The 23,780-nt window shown below is 55.0% G+C and overlaps 1 protein-coding gene across 2 annotated transcripts in view; it reads left to right on the top strand.

Moving 5' to 3' along the window:
* The window catches only part of PLXNA1 (plexin A1), a 105,040-nt gene that overhangs the window by 28,374 nt on the left and 52,886 nt on the right, over positions 1 to 23,780 (top strand). For both annotated transcript variants that reach the window (XM_086470401.1, XM_086470400.1), the window contains exons 3-7: positions 9,425 to 9,565; positions 11,702 to 11,802; positions 12,265 to 12,388; positions 14,481 to 14,634; positions 15,271 to 15,370. In XM_086470401.1, coding sequence (XP_086326527.1) covers positions 9,425 to 9,565; positions 11,702 to 11,802; positions 12,265 to 12,388; positions 14,481 to 14,634; positions 15,271 to 15,370 — 620 coding nt within the window. The remainder of the gene's footprint in view (positions 1 to 9,424; positions 9,566 to 11,701; positions 11,803 to 12,264; positions 12,389 to 14,480; positions 14,635 to 15,270; positions 15,371 to 23,780) is intronic.

Raw genomic sequence — 23,780 nt, 5'->3', positions numbered from 1 at the left:
GCTGTGTTGTTTTAGGAACCAGGAAGGAAACAGCTATTTCCCTGGAGCCGAGGAGGGAGGAAGGATCCAGCTGATCTCCAGCTGTGCTGCAGCCCTGGGAGCCTGTCCTTCCTCCCCACCGCATCCCTGGCGAAGCCCTGCTGCCTCCTCCCTGCCTTTTGGAGATCTGGAAAAGGGAGCAACCCCATTGCTGCTAGCAGACAATGGGGGTTTGAGCCCCTGGCTGTAGTGATGTCCTAAGTGGCCAGGAGGGTGTTCACGTTGGGATTATCTTAGTCTAGTTGCATGGTCAGAAGTGCAGCGAGACTTGGAAAGGGGGGCTTGTGCTGCCCTGTTGAGCTAAGCAGCACTGTTAGGAGGAAAGTAATTGGTGCTTCAGAGAGCTGTGGAGGGGCTGGGGATGGTGCCTCTGTGTCTGTTCTGCTAACCAGCCAGCACGGTGGGCTGTGCATCGCAGGAGACTGGTAGCCAAAGGTCCAGGCTGGTCCCCATGGACAGAAGGATGTGATGTCCTTGGTGGAGCTGGTGCGTTTGCAGTGAAGGGGTAGCTTTTGTTCGGAACACTGATTACTAGGTCCTTCAGGTGAGAGCTTTCTTCCCAGTGACTTCTCTGGGACGTTTAGGTATTAACTCGCCCCAGGCTGGTCACATGCAGCCCAAGTCCCGTGGGAGCTGGGAGGGTGACACATTGCCACGGCTTCAGCTCGCCTGGGGCCTGCTGGGATGCTTTGGATGCCTACAGTAATTAATAAATGAAGGAAAAATTAATCCTGTATTTCTGTGATGTGGTCTGCCCTTCACTGCTGTCACCCAGGGCTTTTATCTACACTGAGGGGAACAGAGGGATGCAGTGACAAGGTCCCCATCCCATTTTGCTCTGTGCTTTTTCTTCCCTCACCTTCCATTCTGCAGGTGGAATTCCTTCCTAAAATTCCTTCCCCATCTGTTCCTGGGCTTTCCTACCTGTGCAGCTCCCTCGTCTCTTCTCATGGTTTGAGAAACAGCAGGACCCGCTTACCTGCCTGTGTTCCCCCCGCTTGAGAGGGACGTGTCTGCGGTTAGGTGCGGTGCTGGGGTCTTGCCCACATGCTTGAGAGGGCACAGCTTGGTGCAGGCACTGTGCTGCTGGAAGGGTAGTTTTGGGACACTCTATTGCTCTCGCCCCGGGGAACTGATGCCTCGACAGCCACCGTGCTATCCCCAGGGATGTCCTGGAGCTCCCATCGGTTCTCTTTAGCCATGAAGCGCCTCAGAGGTAAAGCCCTTGCATGGCATCCAGAACACATGGGGTCCGTGGCTGCGTGCACGCTCTGTGCACAGCTTGTTTTGCGTCATTGTTGCTTGGCTGAGGGTCAGCAGAGACCAAGGACTGCCACCTTACTGGGCCATGGCATTGCATGAAGGAGTCCCTGGGGTTCCTGTCCTCCGCCTGCCCTTCCTGGTGCTGCTGGCAGCTGCAAGCGCCTCCTGCCCGGTCGCTGGCAGCCCCCAGGGCAGAGGCTGCCCATCGATTTGCTTGTTGGGGGCCCCCCCCTCTGACTGTCTCAGCCCTGAGCGATGCTGATTGGGAAATAATTGCAATAATAATAGAGATATTTTGCTTCTGAGTGACTAGACAATATGAACTGGGCACTGTGCCAGGAGAGTTTTGAAGGGCAAAGCTGGGCAATCGATGGCTGGAGACTGCCGGAGCAGCCGAGGGGCTGGGACAGCCAGGACCTGGGGCTTTGGTGGGGAGGGGAGCAGGGCAAGTGCCTTTACTTGTCCCATGTCATGGTGTGTGCTTGTAATTCCTTTCCCTTATTCATTCTCTCTGTCAGTCCCCCCTGCACCCGGGTCTGACTTTGGTGAAGGTGCTGCTCCCGTGTGGTGCCCTGGCACTTGCTCCCTCTTGCCAGCAGCTTGGTTTTGGTACAGAGCGATCAAAAAGATTTTTCTGACAGTGTTTTTGTTCTGTCAAAATTGCTGGAATTGTGTGTTGGGCTGTACTTCCCTGTCCTGCGGATGGAGCAATGTGAGCAGTCCTGGTCAGGAGTAGTTTTGGGGTTGTTTGCAGATGATGGGCGCGGGGCCGGTCAGTGCTGTGCCGTGCCATGCCATGCTGCGCCACGTCGGCTGGTGCTGGTCTGGCCGGCTCTGCTGAGCCCGCTTGGCAGGGGGGCGTGCCGCTTGTGTGGGTGGCTGAACAAGAGGAAAAGATGGAAATGAGTTTGAGTGAAGGAAAAAGGCGGTTGAGGAGTTTTGAGGAAGGTGGTGCTGTGTTTCAGGGTCCTACTGGGCAGGGCCGGCCGCCTGCCTCCCCACCCCCCTCTCTCTTATCTCGTATGGCAAACCCCAGTGCCATCACGCAGTTCCCATCCCACCTCTGGAGAGAGGTGCAACGAGCGCATCTGTCCTCAGCCAGCGTGGCCGAGCTCAGGATACCGCCCGAGAACAACTCGCCGGCAATAGCGTGTGCTTCGAAAGGTTAGATGAACTGGTGTCCTATCTGTCAGTGTCAGCAAGTCGCTGGCATTTGTTGGTGTTATAAGCATTGATTTAGATTAAGTATCTCCTTGTTTTTTGCTTTATTATACTGATATAATTAAAGTCCCAGTATTCTCCAGCTCAGGGCGATGTCAGGCCCTGGATGAAACCGTTGCTTGTGTTCATCTTTATAAAGTGAGTGGGTTTTGCTGGGTGGAATTAGACAGTTCGTCTCGCCCCTTTCCCTTGGTGGGTTGGTGATGAGGCTGGAGCATCCCAGCCCCGTGTGAGGAGGGGCTGGCGAAACCTCTTACCCGCAGAAGAAGCCAGGAGGACGAAAGTGGCGGCCGCCTCTGCAGGGCCCTGGCATGCCTGGTCGGAGCAGCCGGCAGCAGGCAGCTGCCTGCCCGTCTGGAGAAGGCATGTGTCTGATCCCCACCCGGCTGGTGCATTCCTGCGCAGGCAGCTGGCGGGGCGGCCGGGGGGAGCAGAGGTAGCCGGGGTGCTGGCTGCCAGCCCGCCCTGCATAGCTGGGATGTTTCTGCGGGGCCGTCCTGTCCCCAGTCCCGGGTGTGAGCCCTTGGGAGATGCATCCCCAAAGCCCTGCCTGTGCTCCTGCCGCTGGCTGCCTGGACCCTTCTGGCTGGGTGTGTGAGATTAAAGTGTCGTGAGACACATTAGCTTTACCCTACTGATGATGTGTTGTGGCGATAGAGGACAGGGTGAGCCCTGGTAAAGCATGGCCAGGGCTCTCCTGGTGGCGATCTTCTTGCCACCTGAGCAAAACTGGAGGTGAATCCTCGTCACCCTGGATGCCAAAATTTAGTAACCTGCAATACAGTGTGGAGGGAGCAGGAGCCACTGCCCTCTTCCCCCAGATCCTCCCTGCTCTTGTTTGCTGGCACACCCTCTCCAGGAGTACCCAGCCCCTGTCCCCACCAGCTGTGCCCCCCAGCACACATGGTGCTGTAACCCCACAGCTGCTCCTGGCCCCACATTTCGCTGGGCAGCCCCTGCACCTTCCTGGGGTGGGGGGAAGAGGAGTGTGTGTTTCCCCCAGAGCAGCTGATCTGGGAACCTCATTTTAAACCCCTTGCCTTCCTTTGGAAACCAGAGAGGAGCATGCGGGCGGCAGCTGCTGGTCTCCAGGGGATAGCTGATGGGGGGAGGCATGTGGAGGGGCAGCTGGTGTCCCTGTCCCCATGCTGCCTGCTGCCTCGGGGTGAGCCCAGGCCACATGCCAGGAGGGGCTATGCAGGCTTGCACCCCAGGGGGGTCCCTGTCCCCTGCCAGCCCCTCTGGCTGGACACAGGATACTCCCTTTACGGCTGTAGGCTTGTTGGCACAGTGTTGTGTGACACTACCCAGCATCTGTACCTCTGCCCTGGAGTGGCCAGGCTGTGTGGGTCTTGTATTGCCTCTGGGAGGTAGCTCCATGGTTTGCGGGGGGGGGGGGGGTCAGCTCTGTCAGGACCTGCTCCTCACCTGGTTTTATTTGCTCTGTCCTGTGCCCTTTGCGTGAATGGTGTCAAAATCAAAGCAGAATGCTAGGGGTGTTAGCATGGCCCTGCTCCTGTGTGTGTGTGGGTACGCAACTGTTTGGATGTGGGAGCCCAGAGCTTTGGTGGTGCCTGAGCCGTGAGCACCAGTGGCATGGGGAGGGGAAGGTTTCGGTCCTGGGGCTGGGCTGTGCCTTCTGCATGTGTCAAAGCTTTTTCCTCCTCCCGACTCAAGGATGCTTTTCAGAGCTGCTCAGCGGGAAGAGGATGGGGCAGGAGAGGACCAGGACATGTGTGAGGATGGGACAGGGACTTCGATCCAGCATCCTCTCCTCACAGCCCTGTCTTGTCCCTCCCTGCTCAGTCTCTGTCCCCGATGGACATCCCTGGGGCTGGGAGACTCCCTGCTTCTGCAGCGAGTGTTGAGACAGAAGGGGGGAGGCTTTGAAATGCACTCCCGTAAATAAACCTTTCTTTTGCCTGCACGAACCCCGTGGAACTGGAAAGGGTCCCCGTGAAAAGGCTGCGGAGTGTGTTTCAGGCAGATAAGTCCCTGCCTTTGAAGTGTGGCAGGCGGGCAAAAGCGCCCTCCTCTTGTAGCTGCTGCCAGCCGCTGCGAATTAATCACAGCCCTGTACAGATAAGAGTACAAAGCCTGGCTGAGCACTTCTCCTGCCCGAAGGAGGGGTCTGCAGGGGACCGCTTGGGACTCAGGATGAGGGCTTGAGAAGCCTGGAGTAGGGGAGATGGAGGGCTGGAGTGGGAGAGACCTGTGTGGGGGACTGGCTGCGGGCTTGGGGGTGTCCCCAGTGGTGAGACTGGGTCTCTTGGGGACCCTCTGTATGTGCCCCCAAGCACATGTTTTTGGTACGATGGGAAGCTGGTGGCCCACCCAGCACCCCCCGGACCCTGGCCAGACCTCTGCTGGCACGTATTAAATCCAAAAGCAGCCTTGGCATGTCTGCAGCTGCTTTCCCTCTCCGGCTGTGCTTCCTCCATCTCCGCCTGGCATCCCTGGCCTGGCCTGAGCTGTAAAGCCCCATCCTCTGCCACTGTCCTCCTCCAGACCCTCTGCCAGTGCTGAGTGCCTGCCAGGTCACAGCTGCTGCCCTTTGTTCCTCTCATCACCCCTCTTTCCAAAAGGTGGCCCTAGGGAGATGCTCATCTCTGCCTTGTGCCCATTGCTGGTGGCCGTAAGGATGTTGAGAGGTTTTCCCCTTGGTGGTTTGGTGAGCAGCAGCTGGGCAGTGGTTATGGCAGTGGGGAGGCGCCTCCTCACCTGGACAAGCCTGGAGGGCATTTTGCCCAGGTGAACAAACATGCTGCAATGGAAGGAGCCATCTCTCCTCTGATGTTTTGACTCTGCCCTCCTGGTGCTTTTGCTTCCCCTTGCCTTTTACGTGGGTTTCAGATCCCAGCCTTGTCTTGTACAGCTCCTCAGGGCAGCAGCCCTTCTGGGGCCTGGGCCCTGCAGAAGCTTCTGGGTACTCCGCATCATGGTTTGTAAAGGAGAGCTCAGCTTTGGAGGGAACATTGGGGTCAAGGCAGCAGCAGGACTGGCTGGTGCTGTTGTCAGGCCGTGACCCTGCACCACTGCATGCTTTTTAGCAAGGTGATTTGCTCTCCTCCTCCAAAACCTGTATGTGATGGCAGGTCCATTCTCCAGCCAAGGCAAGACCATCCCTAGGAACCCTCTTTGGGCCTCCGGGGGGAGGACTTTGCCTCTACCCAGCCAGGGCATCCTGTGCGTGGTCAGTCATTACACTGGGGTGCCCGGGGGTTGAAGCATTGCATGCTGTCCTTTGCCTTGTTGTTCCTTTGCTGGGGTTCTCCATGGCTGGCCTGGGAGGTGAGGAGCCTCTTGGTAAGGTGAGACACCTTCACATCTCCTGGCCATGCGCTGCCTCCACCAGCCCAATTGGCTTCTGGGGGACGAGGTCTTAAACCCTTCCCTCTTCAGAGTGAAACGGGTCTTCTTGCTTGGATGGGGAGGGCGTGCAGGTGGGTTTCTGGCAGAGCAGCCTCTGGGCTTGCTTTGAGATGATTCACCCAAGCAGGGAGCTCGTGATTTCTTGCCTCTGGTCTCCCTCGTTTACTTAAGGAGTCGGCAGCCCAACAAGCCGACCCCTCGCTCCTACTCCTCTGCCTTGGTACGGCCCGAGGGTCCAGCCACCCCTGCCCCGGGGCTTCTGCCAGCCCCTCGCAGGAGGCAGTGCAGGAGGCAGCACTGCTGAGCTGCTGCCTTGAGCCAGCCCCGGGCAGGCAAGAGCGAGGGCAGGAATCCTGAGCGAGAAATTAGTGTGAGTAATTATTAGTATTGGGTAATTATATCAGCGTCAGGATGAGGAGAAAGGTTAATAGGTTTATTTATTTATTTATTTTTGGTAAATGTCTCTTCCCCTGGGTGGGAAGGCAGGCAGGGTGGGCAGGAAGGAGCGTGTTTCCGAGGGGGGCTGCTCTGATTAAGCTGCATCCTCTCCCCCTTCCCCTGCTCCCTGCTACCCCGCGGCTGCGGGGAGAGGGGGGGAAGTGGTCCCTCCCAGCATCTGTAAGAGATGGGAGGCACCTTGTGTGTTCCATGCGATGCCCTGCTGCGTTATGGTCCAAACAGCCCGTCCCTTTCCCACCAAGCCATGATAGGTGGGTTCCCATTGGGCTAATCCCACTGAAAAGGCCCCGATGCTGGGTTTCCGCCTCTGCCTGCATGGCAGCGGGCATTGTGGGCAGTCGGGTCCTCCTGGTGTGGGATGGTGTTGGGGTCTGCCTGCTGGTGATCTCCTCATGCTGGAGAGGAGCAGCAGGGTGGGTTTGCCTGCCATGACCTCACTCAAAAACTCCCTCTGTGCCCTGCCTTTTGGCCAACCAGAAGACAACTTGATTGCTAGGTCTTCCAAATTTTGTTTTCCTAAATCCCAAACACACCTATAGAGCGTCCTTAGTGGGAGAAGAGGTGCCAAAGAGAAGGGTTCCCACCTGTGCATGCCTGGGGTGACTCCGTGCCCCCCACCAGAGCACTCTGATATATGGCAGGCTGGGCTCCAGCCCTGTTTAACTACCGAGAGTATTTTTAGGTTCTTCCTGGAGCCTCAAATTAACTGGAAGTGCTTCACGTCTGTTGTTTTTTTTAATACATCTCTTTCTCTTTCCCAGCACTGCACAGTGCAATAATGTAATGGGGAAATTACCCCGCTAGTTAAAAATTACTGCCAGCGCGACATCCAGCCATAGATCTATTTTAGAACCAGGGTAAAACTATATTGATTCTTCTGTGCCGCAACTGCGGCCCATAAAAGGGTTGGAAAGGTGCGTTTGTCACGTTGCCATTGCAAGGCGAGGAGATGGTGACTTGCTGAGGAGGGGGGATGCTCCCTGTTACCCTGCTCTGGAGAGCTGCCTTGGACAGGGCTTTGTAGGGGAGAAGATGAGAGCCAGAAGGGGAGTGACCTGCGAGGGGATGTGGAGATGCTGGGTACCCCAAGCAAGGGGTCTGCAGGGTTGGGGGTGTGACATGGCCCTGTACCGCACGTGTCTGGAGCTTGACCTCCTCTGATATTTGGAGTAGGAGCAAATGTGATCCTGGACCTGGGCAGAAAGAACCTCCCCCCACCCCTGCAAAAGGGCAGGCAGAAGCTTTAGGATGGGCTTTCAGCATCTCTGGGTTCCCCAGCACACAGCAGTACCCAGGGTGGGGGTGATGGGGAGCAGAGTCTGTGTAGGAGTCTGGCAAAGGATGCTGAGAAGGCAGATAAGTACCAGGACCAGTCTGAGTTATGGCAAAGGCTCTTCAGTCCTGCAGTGGGACGTACAGGGGGTTTTTGGCTGTGCCATGTATTCCCAAGCGTTAACCTGGCCCTGCAAGCCTCCTTGTCGCGTCCCCTGGGGAGAGGGCGGCCCCTTTGCTCGCTGTTGTGCAGGACTCGTCACTCTCTGGTTGCTCAGGGGTCTCTTTCTTAATTAAATACATTTGTTTTGTAAAACTGCCTAAAAATAATCCGGGGCTGGTGCATGCAGGAGGCTGGCAGTGAATCAAAGGCGCCGCTCTAATTAAACGGGCCCCGGTTTGTTTGTGAGCCGCATACATTTCCATGCTAATCAGCTGCACACCGGGATCCTGCTTTCCTGGCCCCGTATCCTCCTGATTGGGAACTATGCAAATGCCAGCGGTGATTTATTGCAGGAGGGGGACGAGGTGGCCAGGGTGCTAGGGCAGCTGCTGTGGGGGGCTCAAGGGCTTGGGTATGGCTGTGTGGGGCCGAGGGAGTTGGTGCAATGATTGGGACAGGGTTTGTGGGGTGCATTTTGGGGGGTACTTCCAAGCAGTGGATTTGGCCCCATGGTATGGGGGGATCCTGAGTCCTGCTGATGGGGATGCTGGGCCAGCTCCCCTGTGTGTGCTGGCAGCAGTGTGGAGCTGATCCCAGGCAGCGTTTGCTCCATCTCACTGGGCATGCTGCTCCTCCGCCTGCCACTGCGTTTTTTGCAGAATGTGCTGCTGGTGTGGCCCCCGTCCCATCCCATGGGAGCAGACCAGACCCGCTGAGCCATTTCTGCAGCACTGTCTCCCCTGAGGCTGCTCCATGCTGGGGGATAGCCCGAATCTTCTGGGGGTATTGCAAGCAGTGGCATTAGCAGGGAGTGTCTCTTGCTCGTGGAGGTGGCAATCAGGTTACTGCAAGTAATGCAGCTGAGTTTAGCTCCTGCTTGGTGGGTGTCTCCAGCCCCGTGGTGCCTCCTGATGTGGTTATCGCCAGTACAGCCAGAAAACGGTGCACTTAGGAAGAGCTTTAACGTAATTGCGAGCTCTAAGGGGATTAAAGCCTTCGCCACGTTCCTGCTCAGGGAACAAAGGCGCTTTCTGAACCTCTGTTGACCCTCAGTTTCCTTGAGCCCCTCTTGACTTCCCCAGTCACGAGCCTGAGCATTTCCTCTGATGGATGGGGAGATGGGAGCCCTGCCTGTGTGCACTGCAGCATCCTGCCCAGCCGGGACTTGGTGCGTTGCAATGTGCAAGCTGCTTTTGGTACCACTACGGCCAGATGGGGTTTGCTGCTTTGCTGCAACCTGGGCGCTCATCTGTACCATGCTGCGAGTTGGAGGAGCTTTGGGGCTGAGCAGCAGTCGGGGAGGCAGGGCAGCACATGGAGGGGTGCAGTGTGAGAACTGTGGATGTGGCTTCCTTCCCTTGAGAGAGGTGAATGCCATCATCATAAACACGGTGCAAATGCACCAGACAAATGCAGTAAAGGGAAGAAAACATTGCAGTTTGGTCTTCTGGGAAAGGTTAGGATGTTTGGAGATCAGCTGCTACTTTGCTGTGCTGCAGTGGCCATGGCTTGGCCACGGTGGTGTGGGATGGAGGGGCAGCATCCGTAATGGGGCACATTCCCTATCCCACTCCCTGGGTGGTGGGGGCTGAGGTCCATGTGGGACTGTGCTCACTCCTGGTGTTCTCCACACAGATCCTGGTGGACTTGCCAGCTGAGAGGAAGCACCAAGCACTGCAGTACGAGAATGTTGTGGCCCACGAGGGCAGCTCCATCCTGCGAGACCTGGTGCTGAGTCCTGACCGCCAGCATATCTACGCCATGACTGAGAAACAGGTAAGGGGAGGGGATGGCAACCCCTCTGCTCTCCTGACTTGGCAGCCCCCATTGCCACCCCAGCCTGCAGTCCCATGTGTTGGGAAACCTTTCAGGCAGCTCCCTGGTGGGGTCTGCCCTTTGCTTCCTGGGGTCGGGGGTGCCCAGGGACTCCTGTCCCAGGGTATGAGGGCAGCTCCTCACTGCTTCTCTTTGCAAAAACACTGCCCTGAGGCACTGCCTCTGTGGCCCTACTGCTCCTCTCCTTGCTTGGGCCGTGCCCCAGGCATTAATTGTTAGCAGCAGCTGCTTGAAATCCCCATGGTCCCTGTGGACTGAGGGCTTCCTGACCCTTCCTTGCTCCAAGGGACTGGCCATAAACCTCTTCCATGTTCTGGCCATCCCCTCCCAAGCAGGGTTTTTGCAGGTTAGCAGAAGCTTCTTGCTCCAAACAACTTTTTCTCCTCTGGAGTGCTGCTTTTGCACCTTGGGCTAGAGAGGACATGGGGCTGGAGCACCCCTTGGTCCCTGCTGCTGCTCATGCTGAGCCAACCGGAGGTACAGACCCATCCTGGCAGCGTGATCGGGGCTCACAATACAAAGTTTTGGTTGGCTTTGTGAGCATTTGCATGATAACCTGACCAGTGGGAGAGCTTGTTGGTGTAAGTTCATCCATCCACAGGCTGCACTGGAGTGGATGAATCGGGTTCGTGCCATGATGGTGCCACTTTTTAGATCTGGTGTCAGTGAGGATGTACGCTTTGCCAGGTGGAGTGACTGTGGTGGGAGTGGGTGACTGTGCTGGGACATGGTGTGCCTGTGTCTCACAGCATCTCCACTCCTCTGCCCAGCAGAGGTGTGTGCCAGTGGGACCGTGGCAGGGCTCCAACCATAGCAGGTCTCCTGACCACCAACCTGGGGTCTTAGGAGGGGGAAGGATGCTGGAGTAGGGCTGTGGGTTTGTCTAGACAGCCCCGTGGGGACAGCAGAGCCCTTTCCCTCCTCCTCCCAGTGCCCATCTCTGCTTTCTGCTCTGCTGCAGGAAACCTGTGGCTTTCCAGGTGAGGCAGAAACTGCATTTAGGCTCCTTGGTGCAGCTGTGTTTCTGTCCCTGGTGGTGTTTCCATCCCAGGCCTGGCTCAGCTAAACCTCCCCTCTGCGGGGCCGATGTTGGAGACCTGGATGCTGGGGGGGTGTGGTTATGCTGACCTGGGCTGGGGATCTCCCCCAAGGGCCACCATGGTTGCTGGGAGCTGGCACACGCCTGTGTGGGGTTTACCTGGGGGGGTACCCACTGCCGACCCCCTTGCCACCACCTGCCTGAAGCAGTGTCAGGGACAAACAAGTGGGAACGCTACAAGTATCCTCATCAGTATGCAAACTGAAGGGTACTGGTTGGCCAGTCCTGTAGGCATCATGCTGAGCCCATGCCCCGCTGGGCTGGGAGGAGGTAGAGCACCCTGGGTTTAGCCTTCAGTAGAGAAGTTTGCAAATTTTAATTAACGAGTGAGTCCTGCCCCATGGGAGCAGTGGGGAAACTGAGGCACGAGTGCGGCAGGTGCGGGCAGTTGCTTGGTGCTGCCGGCTCCTTGCAGCAGGCGAGCAGGCAGCTCCCTGCACCCCCCCCCCCCATCCCCCCTCTTCTCCTCCCCTCTCCTTAATAAAACCCGCTCTCTTCCCTACTGCGGCTCGGTGTTATCAGAGTGCTGGTGGAAAGTAATTAAATGAACAGTTGTAACAGAGCTCGAAGGGCTCGAAGAATGAGGGGATTTTAATCAAATCTGGAGGAGCAATTAATAAAGGACTAGTAACCCTTTTGGAGCAGGGCTGCGGCAGCCGCGGGGTGCCTGGCCGGCACTGGGAGCTGGTGCGGGGCTGAGCCGTCGCAGCCCGCTCCCACAACCCTGCAGATATGCAATGGTGGGAGGAGCTTGGTTGGGGTAAAAGCCTCCCGGGGGTGGAAGTGTTGCCTGCAAATGCTGCCTTGGAGAGAAGTGGATGATGGTGGGGGCTCATCATGCTCCCCACTGCTGCCTCCTCTCTAATGCGGTGGGAGCCGCGAGCCAGGGTGAGTCCCATCTCTGTCAGGGTCGAGGCATGGACACAGTGGGGAAACACACAGCCCGTCCCCTTTCACTCCCTGCCTGTTCCCCACAGGTGACGCGGGTGCCGGTGGAGAGCTGCGAGCAGTACGAGAGCTGTGAGCTGTGCCTGGGCTCCCGGGACCCCCACTGCGGCTGGTGCGTCCTCCACAACATGTAAGTACCGCAGGCTCGGCCCCAGTGCCATGCCAGCAAACCATGGTTTGCGGACGGTGTCTGTCCCCACCACTGGTCTCCTTGAGGACATACCTCTCGGACTTCAGCCCTGAACCGTGGGGGGATGGAGTGGTCCAAGGGGCTGTCATCCCTTCCCACAGCATCCATGCTCACAAGTGCCCATGTGCGGTGCAGCCACCAGTTGGGCCCCTCTGATCCTGCCCATGGGCTTCTGGGTTCATCATCTTTGTGCCAGTAAGAAAAACTGAACATAAGACCCCCAGAAGTCCCCAGTGCTGGCACCAGGGGAAAGCAGAGCTCCTGTACAGGCCTCAGGCACCCAAGGTCCCTAGCTGCGCGTTACCTGCGTGCCGAAGGGTCTGTCTGCCATGGCGTCAGCCCAGAGCCACGCAGGACCCCAGGGGTTCTCCTCCTCACCACGGTGCTTTCATCCCCCTCCAGATGCTCGCGCAAGGACCGGTGTGAGCGGGCGGATGAGCCCCAGCGCTTCGCCTCCGACCTGCGGCAGTGTGTCCAGCTCACCGTCCAGCCGAAGAACATCTCGGTCACCATGTCGGAGGTCCCGGTAAGCCCCCCTCAGCCACCTCCTGACCCTCTGGAGGTGTTGGCTGGGGAAGCAGCGGTTAAAAATAACTAATGAGTGTGCGACAAATAGGGAGAAAGGGGAAGAAAGGTCCGAGACAAATAAAACATAGCAAAGTGCAGGGCATTGATGAGGACTGGCCTATTGATGGAGATAATAAACCAGCTGATGATTATTCAGAAAAGACATAACCAAGCAATAAATATTTCTCCATAATACAAACACCAGCATCAGAGATGCTATTCGTGGGCCAGCAATCTGTCTAGCTCAATAGCCTGTCTCTGACCCTGGCCTGCAGTGGATATATTTGGATTAGACTTCGATGCACAACTCGCTACTCTATGCAGACAGAAAGAATGATGGACTTCCCCGAAGTATTTTCCAGGCCATTAGCACTGTGAAGAGAAAATGAAACAGCGTATACTAGCAAAAAAGTTCTGAAAACTGCCGTATCTGGATATCTGACACTCAGGAGTTGTAAAAGAGTTGGCCAAGGCGTTCCGTGGCCTGCAGATATTTGTCGTAATAAGACTTTATAATAAATAAGTGAATGTTGAGAAAAGCTCTGGAAACAGAAAATAGGCTCTTTTTTTTTTTTTTTTCCCCCAAGTGTAGAAAGAACCAAATGGTCAGAGACTGCTTAGTTTGACATCAGATTTAGAAAAACTAAAGGAAAAAAAACGGTGCAGATAACAATGATAAAGATTAAAGGATGGGAATATAATTAATGCCAGTCAACATGGTTTTATGTCAAACAAACCACATTTTGTTCTTTGATGAAATTATGACTTGAATTAGAAGGGGGACTGCGGGGATGTGATGTCTTTAGGCTTCTACAAGGCATTTGACTTGGTACAACACAACATTCTGATTAAAAATTAGCATTATACAATATTGATAGAGCACGTGTTAAGTGGATTAAGAACTGGCTCTGTGACAGATCTCAAAAAGTCCTTGTCGGAGAGGAATTGTCACTGGATGAAAATGGTTTGGAAAGTGCTTCTGCAGGGGCTAATGTTCGTTGGTAACGTGGAGATAAATGTGAGGTGGCTGCAGATGGGACGTGCTAGGACTGAAGGGGTGATATGGGGTGAGATTTCCATCAGAGCAGTTGGGTTTGAGTGGGGCTGGTTTAGCAGAGAAATTGGGGTTTGATATTGCCAAGTCTAAAGTTAGACACGGAGAGAGAAGACAGGTGTTCACCCAGTGTCCTGGAAATAGGTGCCGGAGCTGAGCCCTCCCTGCGGGTCTCGATGGTCCTTGGGCGAAGCCGGGAGCTGGGCGGTGCATTCACCTCTCAGGTGGTTATCTCCCTGACCGATGGCAGGATGCTGTGCGGAGGTGTGCTGTGGTTGAGGTGGGGATGCTGTACTCAGACTGGAGTCCAGCTTTTAAAGGGAGAGGCTGAAAACCTCCTGTAAACATCATGTAAATGAGTTGAAGGCTGGAGAAAATGCCTTGCAGTGAGAGACTTCCAGAGCTCAATCTGCTTAGCTTATCAAAAAGAAGATTAAGAGGTGACTTGATTACAGAGTATAAGTGCCTTTACAAGGAGCAAATATCAGGGACTAAAGGGCTTTTTAATCTATCAAGGAAAGGCATAACAAGAACTAATGGCTGGAAGCTGTGAAAAATTCAAATTAGAAATAAGGCAAGCATTTTGTAAAGTGAGAACTGCTGACCCTGGGAATGAATTTGCAAAGGAAAAGGTGGATTCCTCCACTTCTCGGCTGTGCCGGAGTGCATGCCTTTCCGCGAAACACTCTTTAGCCCTGACGCTGTGCTTGGTCTCTGTAGAGAGGTGAGGCATAATGGCTTGTGGTATGGCGAGGGCAGAGGACAGAGGCTGTGAGTCATTCTTTTAACCCATTTAAATCGGTGCTCCTTGCTTGAGCGGGGAGGTCCATGGATGTGGCTTGCTTTAAAAGCCTGGTGCAGGTCTCCCTGCCACATGTGGGTGACAGAGGAGAGATTGCACCCTGGTCTTTTCTGTTGGCTGGAAGTATACGTAGCGGACACACAGGAGTCTTTTTCGCTAGTTCTCTGTGTTGATGCTCTTACCTCTCCTCCGCAGCTGGTCCTGCAGGCTTGGAATGTCCCAGACCTCTCAGCAGGAGTCAACTGCTCCTTTGAAGACTTCACTGAGTCAGAGAGCCGCATTGAAGATGGGAAGATCTACTGCAGCTCTCCTTCTGCCAAGGATGTCATCCCCATCACCAGGGGCCGTGGTGAGTTTATGCCCTGGGGTGGGAAGAAAGCCTGAGACAAGCCTTGTCTCACTTGTTGCCCCAAAGGCAGATGTGGAGGAGGACTGTCCTCCTGTGATAGCAATCCCAGGCCCCAAGCAAGACCTGAATTGGGTTTTCGGGGTATAGGAGGACAAGGACGTTGCTGCTCAGGGGAGACTGGTCCTTGGTCTTCTCCAAGCCATGGGCACAGCTACTTGCTGACACTGTAGTGGTGTTGACACCAGTCCTGGGCACCCTGGCCTTGTTCCTACCTATGGACCATTCCTGGGCAGATGTGCTGTAGGTGGCCATGGGCTCTAGGACATCCTGCTGACTCCAGAACTGTTAAGCTCCCCTTCAGTACCACCAGTACAACCCAAGGCACCTCCTTCATGCCAGCAGGTTGCAGCTAGCAATAGGGGCTCAGAGCTGTACATGAGTTCTGTTGGCCTGTTTGGTGGCTGAGTTGGGGTGGGTGAACACTCCCTTTTTATTGCCAGATTTGGGGGATTTTGTTAGTTAACTGGGCTGAGTGGTGATGCCCAGCTGCCTCCAGCCCATCACAAGCCTTGGGCTGAATGCTGGGCCATGCACTGTGTCATTTCTGATGCCTTTTTCTACTTGGGTCTCTCCCAGGGGACAAGCGAGTGGTGAAGCTCTACCTGAAATCTAAGGAGACAGGGAAGAAGTTTGCCTCTGTGGATTTTGTTTTCTACAACTGCAGTGTCCATCAGTCGTAAGTGGCCTGGGCTTCGCGAGAGTGATCCGGGAACAGATTGGTGGGGCAGTGTGAGACTGGGAGAGAGAGATCTCAGCTTTGTGGGTGCTGATGTTGCAGGAGGAAGGGGCAGTTGAGTATAGTGGTGTTTGCAGTGAGAAACCGCCTCCTTTTGCCCTGGCAAACTGGGACGGCGACCAGAGCACCCCCAGTTGGTTTGAGCGTGTGGGAACGTGTAGCATCAGGGCAGAACCTCACTTAAAAACAGGGTTTTGGGTTTGGCAAAGATTTGGAAGAAAAAGCAAATTAACTGCATTGCAGACTGTAGCAATCCATGTGATCGAAAATGCCAAGCATCTTGTTATTCCTGGAAACAGTTAATAGGAGTGACTTGGCGATGCAAAAGGAGAAGCCTGTGTTTTCCTGCATACCTGCTTTCCAGGCTTGCTGGAGAGAGAGCCGGAAAGTTACAGCAACATGGGATGGAACATGCTGCATGTCCTGGGGCATTTACCCAAGAATTTCCTAACTGGAAGTAATTGTGAATTTGCTTTCTTGTCAGGCTGCTGTGAAATCTACTCCATGTATGGGTTTTTAGGCAGTTTGAGATATACAATGTGATAAAATAGAGAAGGTGTGGATTACTGATGTGCTGCCTAAGCAGGGCGTCTAAAGCCTCTAACAGTGAGCTCCTGATGAGGAGCTGTGGATGGTGTGCTTGAGCAGCGGGGAGATGGCTCTGTTGTGGGAGTGCTGGAGGAGGTGCTGGGATGTGTTTGGGCAAAGAATTTGGAGCTCAAGAATGCAAGCAATTTTGTTACCCTGCTAGAAACCTCTTGTGGATGGTGGCACTCCAGCTGATCAGTAATTATAGATAAGCAAATGTGGAGTGATCTCTTTTGAATGGCTTTTTGCAAAGTGTCTAGCCTGGCCTTGGGGGGCTCTGCTGCAGGTTGCTCCTCCAAAGCCTGTTAGGATTTTCTGCTTTGATCAGGGAAAAGCAGGTGAGATGCAGGTGAGATGCAGGCGACCCGGCTGGGTACCTGCAATGAGGGGGATGCATCAGAGGAGAGTCCCTGCAAACGTTGTGCATCACAGGGATTTCTGCCCTGCCTGCTTTTTGCACAGGGAGTGGGCCTCAGCTCCTGGGGGCGCTGTGCCGGCAAGGGAGGAGAGAGTTTGCAAACTTGACTTTCTCCCTCACCTTGACTCCCGAGATGAGCTTTGTCTCCCTTCACATCGTGTGGTTTCAATAACATGAGCTCAGCTTTGGCTCGGGCTGGCTGCATGTTGTTATTTTGCAAATCAAAAAGCAGATGTGACTTTTATTTTTCTAAATGAAACAAAGAAGACTTTTAAGTACAAATGGCGTCAGATTTGGTCCAGTCGGCTCCAGCATGTTGGTCCAGCGGGAAGAGGTTGTGAGGGAATTGGCTTTTTATTTTATGTGCCTGACACAGGAGGGGGAAAAAAACCCAACCCCCCCCCCAACAAACCTACAACAAAGAGCCCTGACTGATTTATTACTACGTTGATGTTTAATTTTGGATGCATTATTTAAAAAGGCTAATTATGGATGCATTAATATTTATGGACTCCGGTTGGAGCTGATAGAACAGTCCATGTTCTAGGCTGGTGAACATTATTATTATTTTCTTTACGTCAAGAATTTTAGGGTTTGGAGGCAATTTTAACTATGTGACCTGCAGTCGAGTCATAGCCCAAGAGCTTGACAATACCTAGGATGATGCAATAGTTTTAAATACCATTTGCAGACAGACGTCTTTAATGGATCTCTTTGGAGTTAATAGCCTTTCAGATCCAGGTTTCATATTTTGTGGAGGAAAATCTATACGTCAGCTTGATAAATTCTGTATTAGGAACAATATGCTTTTCCACGAGGCTAATGTTTTTCCTGTGGAGATCTCTGATCACTCTGCATTACATTTTTGTTTTATATTTGGGAGGCTTTGCTTAGGTTGGAAGCCAGAGGCCTGCGTGTTGAATCATTTCTCAGCTGAAGATGAAACATTTAGGCGAGATTTTTCAGATGGTTGTGGAGAGATGGGAGGATTATAAGGCAACTCTCCACTGGTGTCAGTTGGGGTAGCTCCAGGGAAGCCAGTGCAGCTCCACTGTGTACACCGGGGTGAGTCTTCTTATTTTCAGCAGACATCTGGAAAGGCATCAGCAAAATGTGCCGCTAAAGCCCTTTTGCAGGCTGTGGGGCTGACCCTGCCACTGTGTGAGCATCCCAGCTCTCTTATTTCTCACTGCCTGGCGAAACTCTTATTCCCATGCATTTTCAAGGACTGCTGGAATCAGCCTGGTCCAGGGAGGGGTTGCAGACGGGAAGATACATCTAATCCCTTCTCCTGCAGGGACAGAGGGATAGATACAGAGGAGGTTGTGCTGGCTGTATGTTTGGCTTGTGGTGGTCCAGGCTGAGGGGCTGCCTTCCAGGTAGAGCTCTGTTGCTGTCTGTCCATTATTGCAGGGCTTTGTAGTGTCACTCAGTGCTATGGGACTGTCCCCATCACAGACCAGCATCACTGGCTACTTCTCCATGCAGGGCCCCTGGGAGCTTTCGTCTGGGACTTGCACCCTCTCTGGGGGTCTATTCCTTACTTCAAAATGGTCACCTGGTAAGCTTCTGAGGGTCCCAGCTTGGTGTACTGCACCCCAGCAGCCTTGGGGCTTCCATGGGGCTCAGGCAGACATTTCCAGGCAGTGGCATCTTCTGGTCCTCTTGCTTCTGAAGGCTTGTGCATCAGGCAGGGCATGTTTCTGATTGAGCTGTGAGAGATACATTGAACGGTGGAGGATGGGATGGAAAACCCTGTGGCACGGACCGGGGTGGGTTCCCTTGGGGGTTTCGCAGGGGGCACTGATCAAGCACAGGCATTTAAACACCGCTCGGTGCCTTTGATCGTGTAATGAATCAGCCCGTGTCCAGCGCGTGCGCGGGCAGATGTTGAAGTCTTCTTTGTCAGCGTTAAACTCCCTCTTCAAAGCATTCGTGGGGAAATGAGTCCCCTTTCAAGATGAAGATGTAACACCAGGCTCCCTGCCTGCCTCCAGCAGAGCCTGTGCTTGCTGGTGAGGTGGGCGAGTGGGGAATCCTCCGGGAAAGCCACTGAGCAATTCCAGGGAATATCAAGATGTATTTCTTCACACTATTTTCATGTTTGCTCTCTGGGTTTCTTCTCTGGAAACTCTGCTCGTAAATCCTTTTGCAGTTTGGCTTTTGAGAAAGCGCGGCTGCAGGGAGGGGGCTGGCAAGTGGAGGGGGACAGGGAAGAAGCTGAGAGCCTTCGGCGCTTCCTTCGTGCTATGGGTAGGTTTCGCAGCACTGCTGATTTTTCAAGCACCGGCATGCCAAATGCATCACCAGGCTCCCCACCAGCATGACCAGCCTTTGCAACATGGAAGCAAAAATCTGGGCGGTGGCACAGGGGAAGGGGGAAAATCACATATTAGAGGATTTGATGCCAAGAGGGGATCCAAGCAGCCTGGAAACCTGTGCTGGTGCATACCTGTGCTATGTCTCCTATGCAGGTCATGATGCTACCAGCCTCGTGGTTGTGCAGTGACAGTTGTGACACCTCGGTCCCGTCAGCTGAGGCTGGAGCAAGGCGCAGACATGCCAAGGGACTGTAACTCCTGGCTGGAGAGATGTGGCTGCTGTGGCCCTGTCCCACAGGGAGGGCTTTCCCTGTAAGCCTCCATTAAGTAAATGGGATTTTAAAGCATGTCCCAGGGGCTGGGAGCAGCAGGGCTGTGCCAGGAGGACAGGGCTGGGCTGCTCGGGTGGCCGAGGCACCCGTGGGCACCTGTGGAATGATGCCAGCCCTTGTGCCGCTCGGCTCCGCACCGCAGGCTTTCTGGCTGCCCGCACTGCTGAGCTGCCTGCACATGGCATGGCTGCTTCTCCGCTGGCCCAGCGCTGCTTGTTTCCAGATGCTTACAGATGCTTTCTTTTTGAAGGCATGGACAGATGGCTGCAAGCAGTTGAGTGAGTGCATCTGAGTTAGCACGGCTGAGCTGTGAGGCGGTAACAGATCCCTGTGTATTCCTAGGCTGGGGCAGGTGGAAAATCCTGTAGGATGGCCCCAGAGACCACTTGGGATAGGCTGGTTTATGTCACGTTTGTTGTGAATGAGGAGGGCTGGTGTAGCCTGGTGCTGTGTTTCAGTGAGGGGAGGCAGCTGAGGGTGTTTCAAGTGAATTGCCTTAAAAAACCAGGGTCTGATTCTGCATCCTCCAGCCAGCATGATGGTGGGTGCGCTGGACCACCTTGCAGCGGGTCTGTGTGCCCAACCCCTACCTTGTGAGTAAAGCCCTTGGCAAAACCCAGCACGGATGGAAGAGCATGGGGCTGGCATGAAAGGAGGGGCAGAAACATGGATTAAGATGGGCAGGGATGGAGGGAGGAGAGAGCTGATCTCCTACCCTGTGTCTCTCCTGGCTTAGGATCTGGGCACTGGTTGGGAAGGGCAGGGCTGCCCGTAGGTCTGTGTAGAGGCTTGGGGCACACTGGCTGTCTGTTCCCGCTGCTCTTTGGGATTTCCCCCTCTCCCTGGGGCAAAGAGATGGATATAAAGCCCAAAGCACTGCAGTTCAGCCCCTCACCCCTGACAGCTGCTGCTCCAGATGCAGGCTACACCGGAGCTGAGTATTTGCTAAGGATGCATCCTCCTGCCAAGAGGAGGTCCGAGGAGCAGTCGGGGGGCTTGCAGGCAGGCTGTGCTGTGCGTGCGCAGATGCTGTTTCCATCAACACTGTGTTTATAATTTCCCTTCTGGATGGACCTCCCCTGCTCTGCTCTCGATGCCGTTCAACTTGCCCTCATCCCTCCTCCCTGCCCTTCGCTCCATGTCCTTCCTCCAGGAATGCGCTGCTCCATGGAAATAGCCTCAGCGTGTGTTGTGTATGTGTGCACGTGCGTGTGCAGTGCTTGCACAACCTGTCCCTCTCATGTTCGCTGCTCAGGCTTAACTCACCCCTGTGGATATCTGTTTTGTTTTCTGCCTTCCCTGCTCAGCGCGCTGAAGAGCTCTGGGCTCCTTCGGGCATGTGGCACGCCTGGGGCTGGGAGCGCGGGAAGGAGGGTGAGTGTGGAGTCTGGATCCGGCACCGAAGGCTTCCCGTGCTTTCCATCAGCTGCAGTATCACTTCGGATGAGGCGTGGAGACAGCTGCGACCTTGCCGTGGCAATTGGAGGTGCCCTTTGTAGAGCTGCCCGCTTGCCCAGCGAGGAGCTGGTCCCCTGGGTCTGGGCTTGTCCCGCAGCGATGCGTGTGGCCCTGCACCCACCCTGTGGAGATGTGCCCTGCTCTGAGATGCTCCGTTGCTGTTCTGCTGCCTTCTCTGCACCACTCCTTTTCTGCAGCCATGTCAGGTGTTTCCCTAGCATGGCCTTGGCAAGTTTGGGATTGGTTATGAAAGTGGAGGGGAGCAGCACAGAGAGGTCTTGACCTAGCTGTGTAGTGAGTTGGTGGCAAGTGTGGCGGCTGTGAGGAGGCTCTGGATTTGCCCCTGTGTCACTCAGAGGTGGGCAGGGCTGCCCTGCTGCCTTGCAGGTCTGCCTCCTCTTTCTGGGGGAGGTTGCAGGCTGGCAGCGAGCCTGGACTTGTTTTGGGATGGGGCGCTTTGTACAGAGTGATCCTGAAATGCAGCTCTCAGGCTGGTGCCACTCCTCTTGCACGAGGACTTTAGGAGGCGAGGGGGGCACTGCTGCTGGGTCTGACCCCCTTCCCCCTGCTCAGCCTGGGCTTTGTCTTCACCTGGCCCCTGACAGGGCTGGGGAGGAGCAGATGGGGAGCAAGCTGTGGGTCCGTGTCTGCGCTGCACCCCCAGTGTCGGTTTTCTGCCTGGCTGAGCTTCTTGCACTCCTGGCACGCGTCGGGGAGGTGGGGGACTTCAACACATGAAGGAGAGCCTCCCTCTAATTATCAGGAGTGATGAAAGCCTCTTAGGCAAGAAGTGATGAGGGAAGAGTGCCTGACCGTGGGAAGGAGAGAGACGGCACAGATGGCATCATGCTGCTGAGCAACCTGCTCCTGCGCTGGGAACAGACAGCAGCAATGCATGGACACACCGGCGGTGTGGCCCTGGCCACACTGCCCAGCCCGGCCTGCAGCTGGGGAGCCCTGCCTCGGCTCTGGGGTGGTCAAACGGACGTGTGGAGGCCAGCAGGACCGAGACAGGCTGAAAATGGGATTTCACCGTGGTACTGGCACCCGGGCGCTGACTTGCTTGCCACTTCATAGAGTCTTTGGCCAGCCAGGGTGTGCTGACCCAGACAGGCTCTAAATGCAGCAGAGATGCTATGGAGCAAGACATGTGGTAATGAGTGCTCTTACAGCAGTGTTTGATGTCCCCATGGCAGATGGAGAACCTAGGAAGAAGGGAGAGTGTGAAAACTGTCCCTGAGGATGGGGCATTAGAAGTGGCTCGGTTAAGTTAGAAGCAGCTGGGAGGGCTGAAGTGGGAGGAGGGGAACCGTGCACCTCAGGGTGTACGTGGAGGATAACCTGAGATGCTTTAGGTCCTTTGGCAAGTGGAGACCAGGAGACTAGCTGGGGCCTGCGTAGTTAACAGGCAAAGGAGACCCTCAGGTGATGAGGGTCCTGAAATAGCCAAGATTTGCCTTTGGCTCTGAAGAAATGCAGAGCAGAGCTGCAGCTCTGGGGGCTGGGGTGCCCAGGGCAGGGCTGTGCTGGGTGCTTCAACCACCTGCGCTGAGATGCCTCGCAGGGGGGTGGAGAGGGGGCTGGGGAGTCTTTTTGGAGACCCTGAAAGACCTGGTGGCTGGAAGATCTCTCCATTGTGGAGGGCCAGTTTCACTTGTGACTGCTTCGACCATGTTCCTTTCTTACATGACCTCTCTGTGATTGCTTTACTTCCATGAGGATTAACCCCTGCTTTCCCTGCCCAGCTGCCTCCATGTCCTGGATTTGCGTGCCCACCGGTCACTGCCTGAGCCCTTTTCAGGAGGGCAGGAGCCATCCTTTCGCTTTGTTTGTGTCCCTCGCTCCCCCCACCCTCTGCACCTCCCTCCATCAAAGCAACCAGAGATAGGAGGCTATGGCTCTGCTTTTAAGTTGAATCTCTGCAGCTGAAATAAAATTGCATATATTTGCATAAGGAGCATCTCAATTAGCATATTTGTGGGTAAAGCTAAAAGGGCTGTTCATTTGGAAGTGAAAATGTGAGCGAAACATGGAAATGACTTCCAGCCCCCTTTGCAAGCAGCTTAATTAAATATTTCCTTAGTGTGTGCGCATGGATTCGGGAAGCCCTTGCTGTATATGTAATGGTGTGTGAAACCCCAGGGCGGGCAGGGAGCAGTAGCCCTGCAAAGCCCTAGGTATGCATTTGCACCCTGTGCTGCCTGCTCCTGCGGCTCCTTTGTGCCTTGTCCCCTCACCTCCAAAGTGGCAAGTCTGCTGGAGGGTGAGGGATTTGGCATGCCAAGCCCTGCCACCCGAGGATCTCCCTCTCCAGGAAGGTTTTTTTCCTGTCGCCTCACATGCTGAAACAGTGTTTTCCCTGTCTTTTCCTGGGGGTAGAGGCAGAGAGGTAGCTGTGGTTTAGGAGTGGGATCGGGCTGGGCAGGGCTGCCTGCCTCCTGCCAGAGCTGCGTTCAGGGGAAGATCCTGCCTTTGTTTAAATATAATTGCTTTGAGCCCAATCCTGTTCATGCTCGGATCAGTGAGAGCAGGTATGAGCCTTCTAGGGAGAAAAACAGTGCTGCTGCTTTTTTTTTTTAATTTTCTCTTTTTTTCTTTTTTTTTTTTCTAAAGCCAGGCTGATTGTTTTTCTTGCCTTCAACCTTATGCTTCGGCAGCTCTCCCATCTCCTCGGGAGGGCAGCTTGGGCTGCACAGGACATGCCTGGTGCAGATCTACCTGCCCCATGAAGGCTTGCTGCATTAATTCGGGACCTTGCTGCTGCCCCGGGACAGCATGGTGGGGAGGGCTCAGCCCCTTCCATCCTCACAGGGGTGAGGGCCCCGAAAGCTACCCTCCAGCCACGGGGGTCCAATGGATCCCCTGTGCTTGCAAACAGGGATGCCTTATGGTGCTGGGAGGGGGTTAGCAAGGGGACAGGCTGTTGGGCGGCTGCTTGTGTGACTGGTTGCACATTAGGGGACCCTATATGTCCCCTCCTGCATAGGGGAGAGACATCAGGTCCCTGGAGCTGGTTTCTTTGCTAAGAGGGCTTCCAGCATCCCTGTGAGCCCGAGTGCATCCCCCAGGAGAGGCAGGGAGAGGGGGACATGCATGATCCCACCGCACAAAGAGCCTGGAGAGGAGTCTGGGGAGAGAGATGGAAATGTCTCGGGCTGGAGGGAGGGGGTGGAAGCACACGCACGCGCGGTTGCGGAGGGCTGAGGATAAGGGGGGCTGAGGGAGGGGGGTCA

This window comes from Leptosomus discolor, chromosome 9 (assembly GCF_034619465.1).
Source record: "Leptosomus discolor isolate bLepDis1 chromosome 9, bLepDis1.hap2, whole genome shotgun sequence".
NCBI classification, from domain to species: Eukaryota; Metazoa; Chordata; class Aves; order Leptosomiformes; family Leptosomidae; genus Leptosomus; species Leptosomus discolor.
Note: the sequence above shows the minus strand (reverse complement) of the source record. Positions and strands in the feature narration are given on the sequence as shown.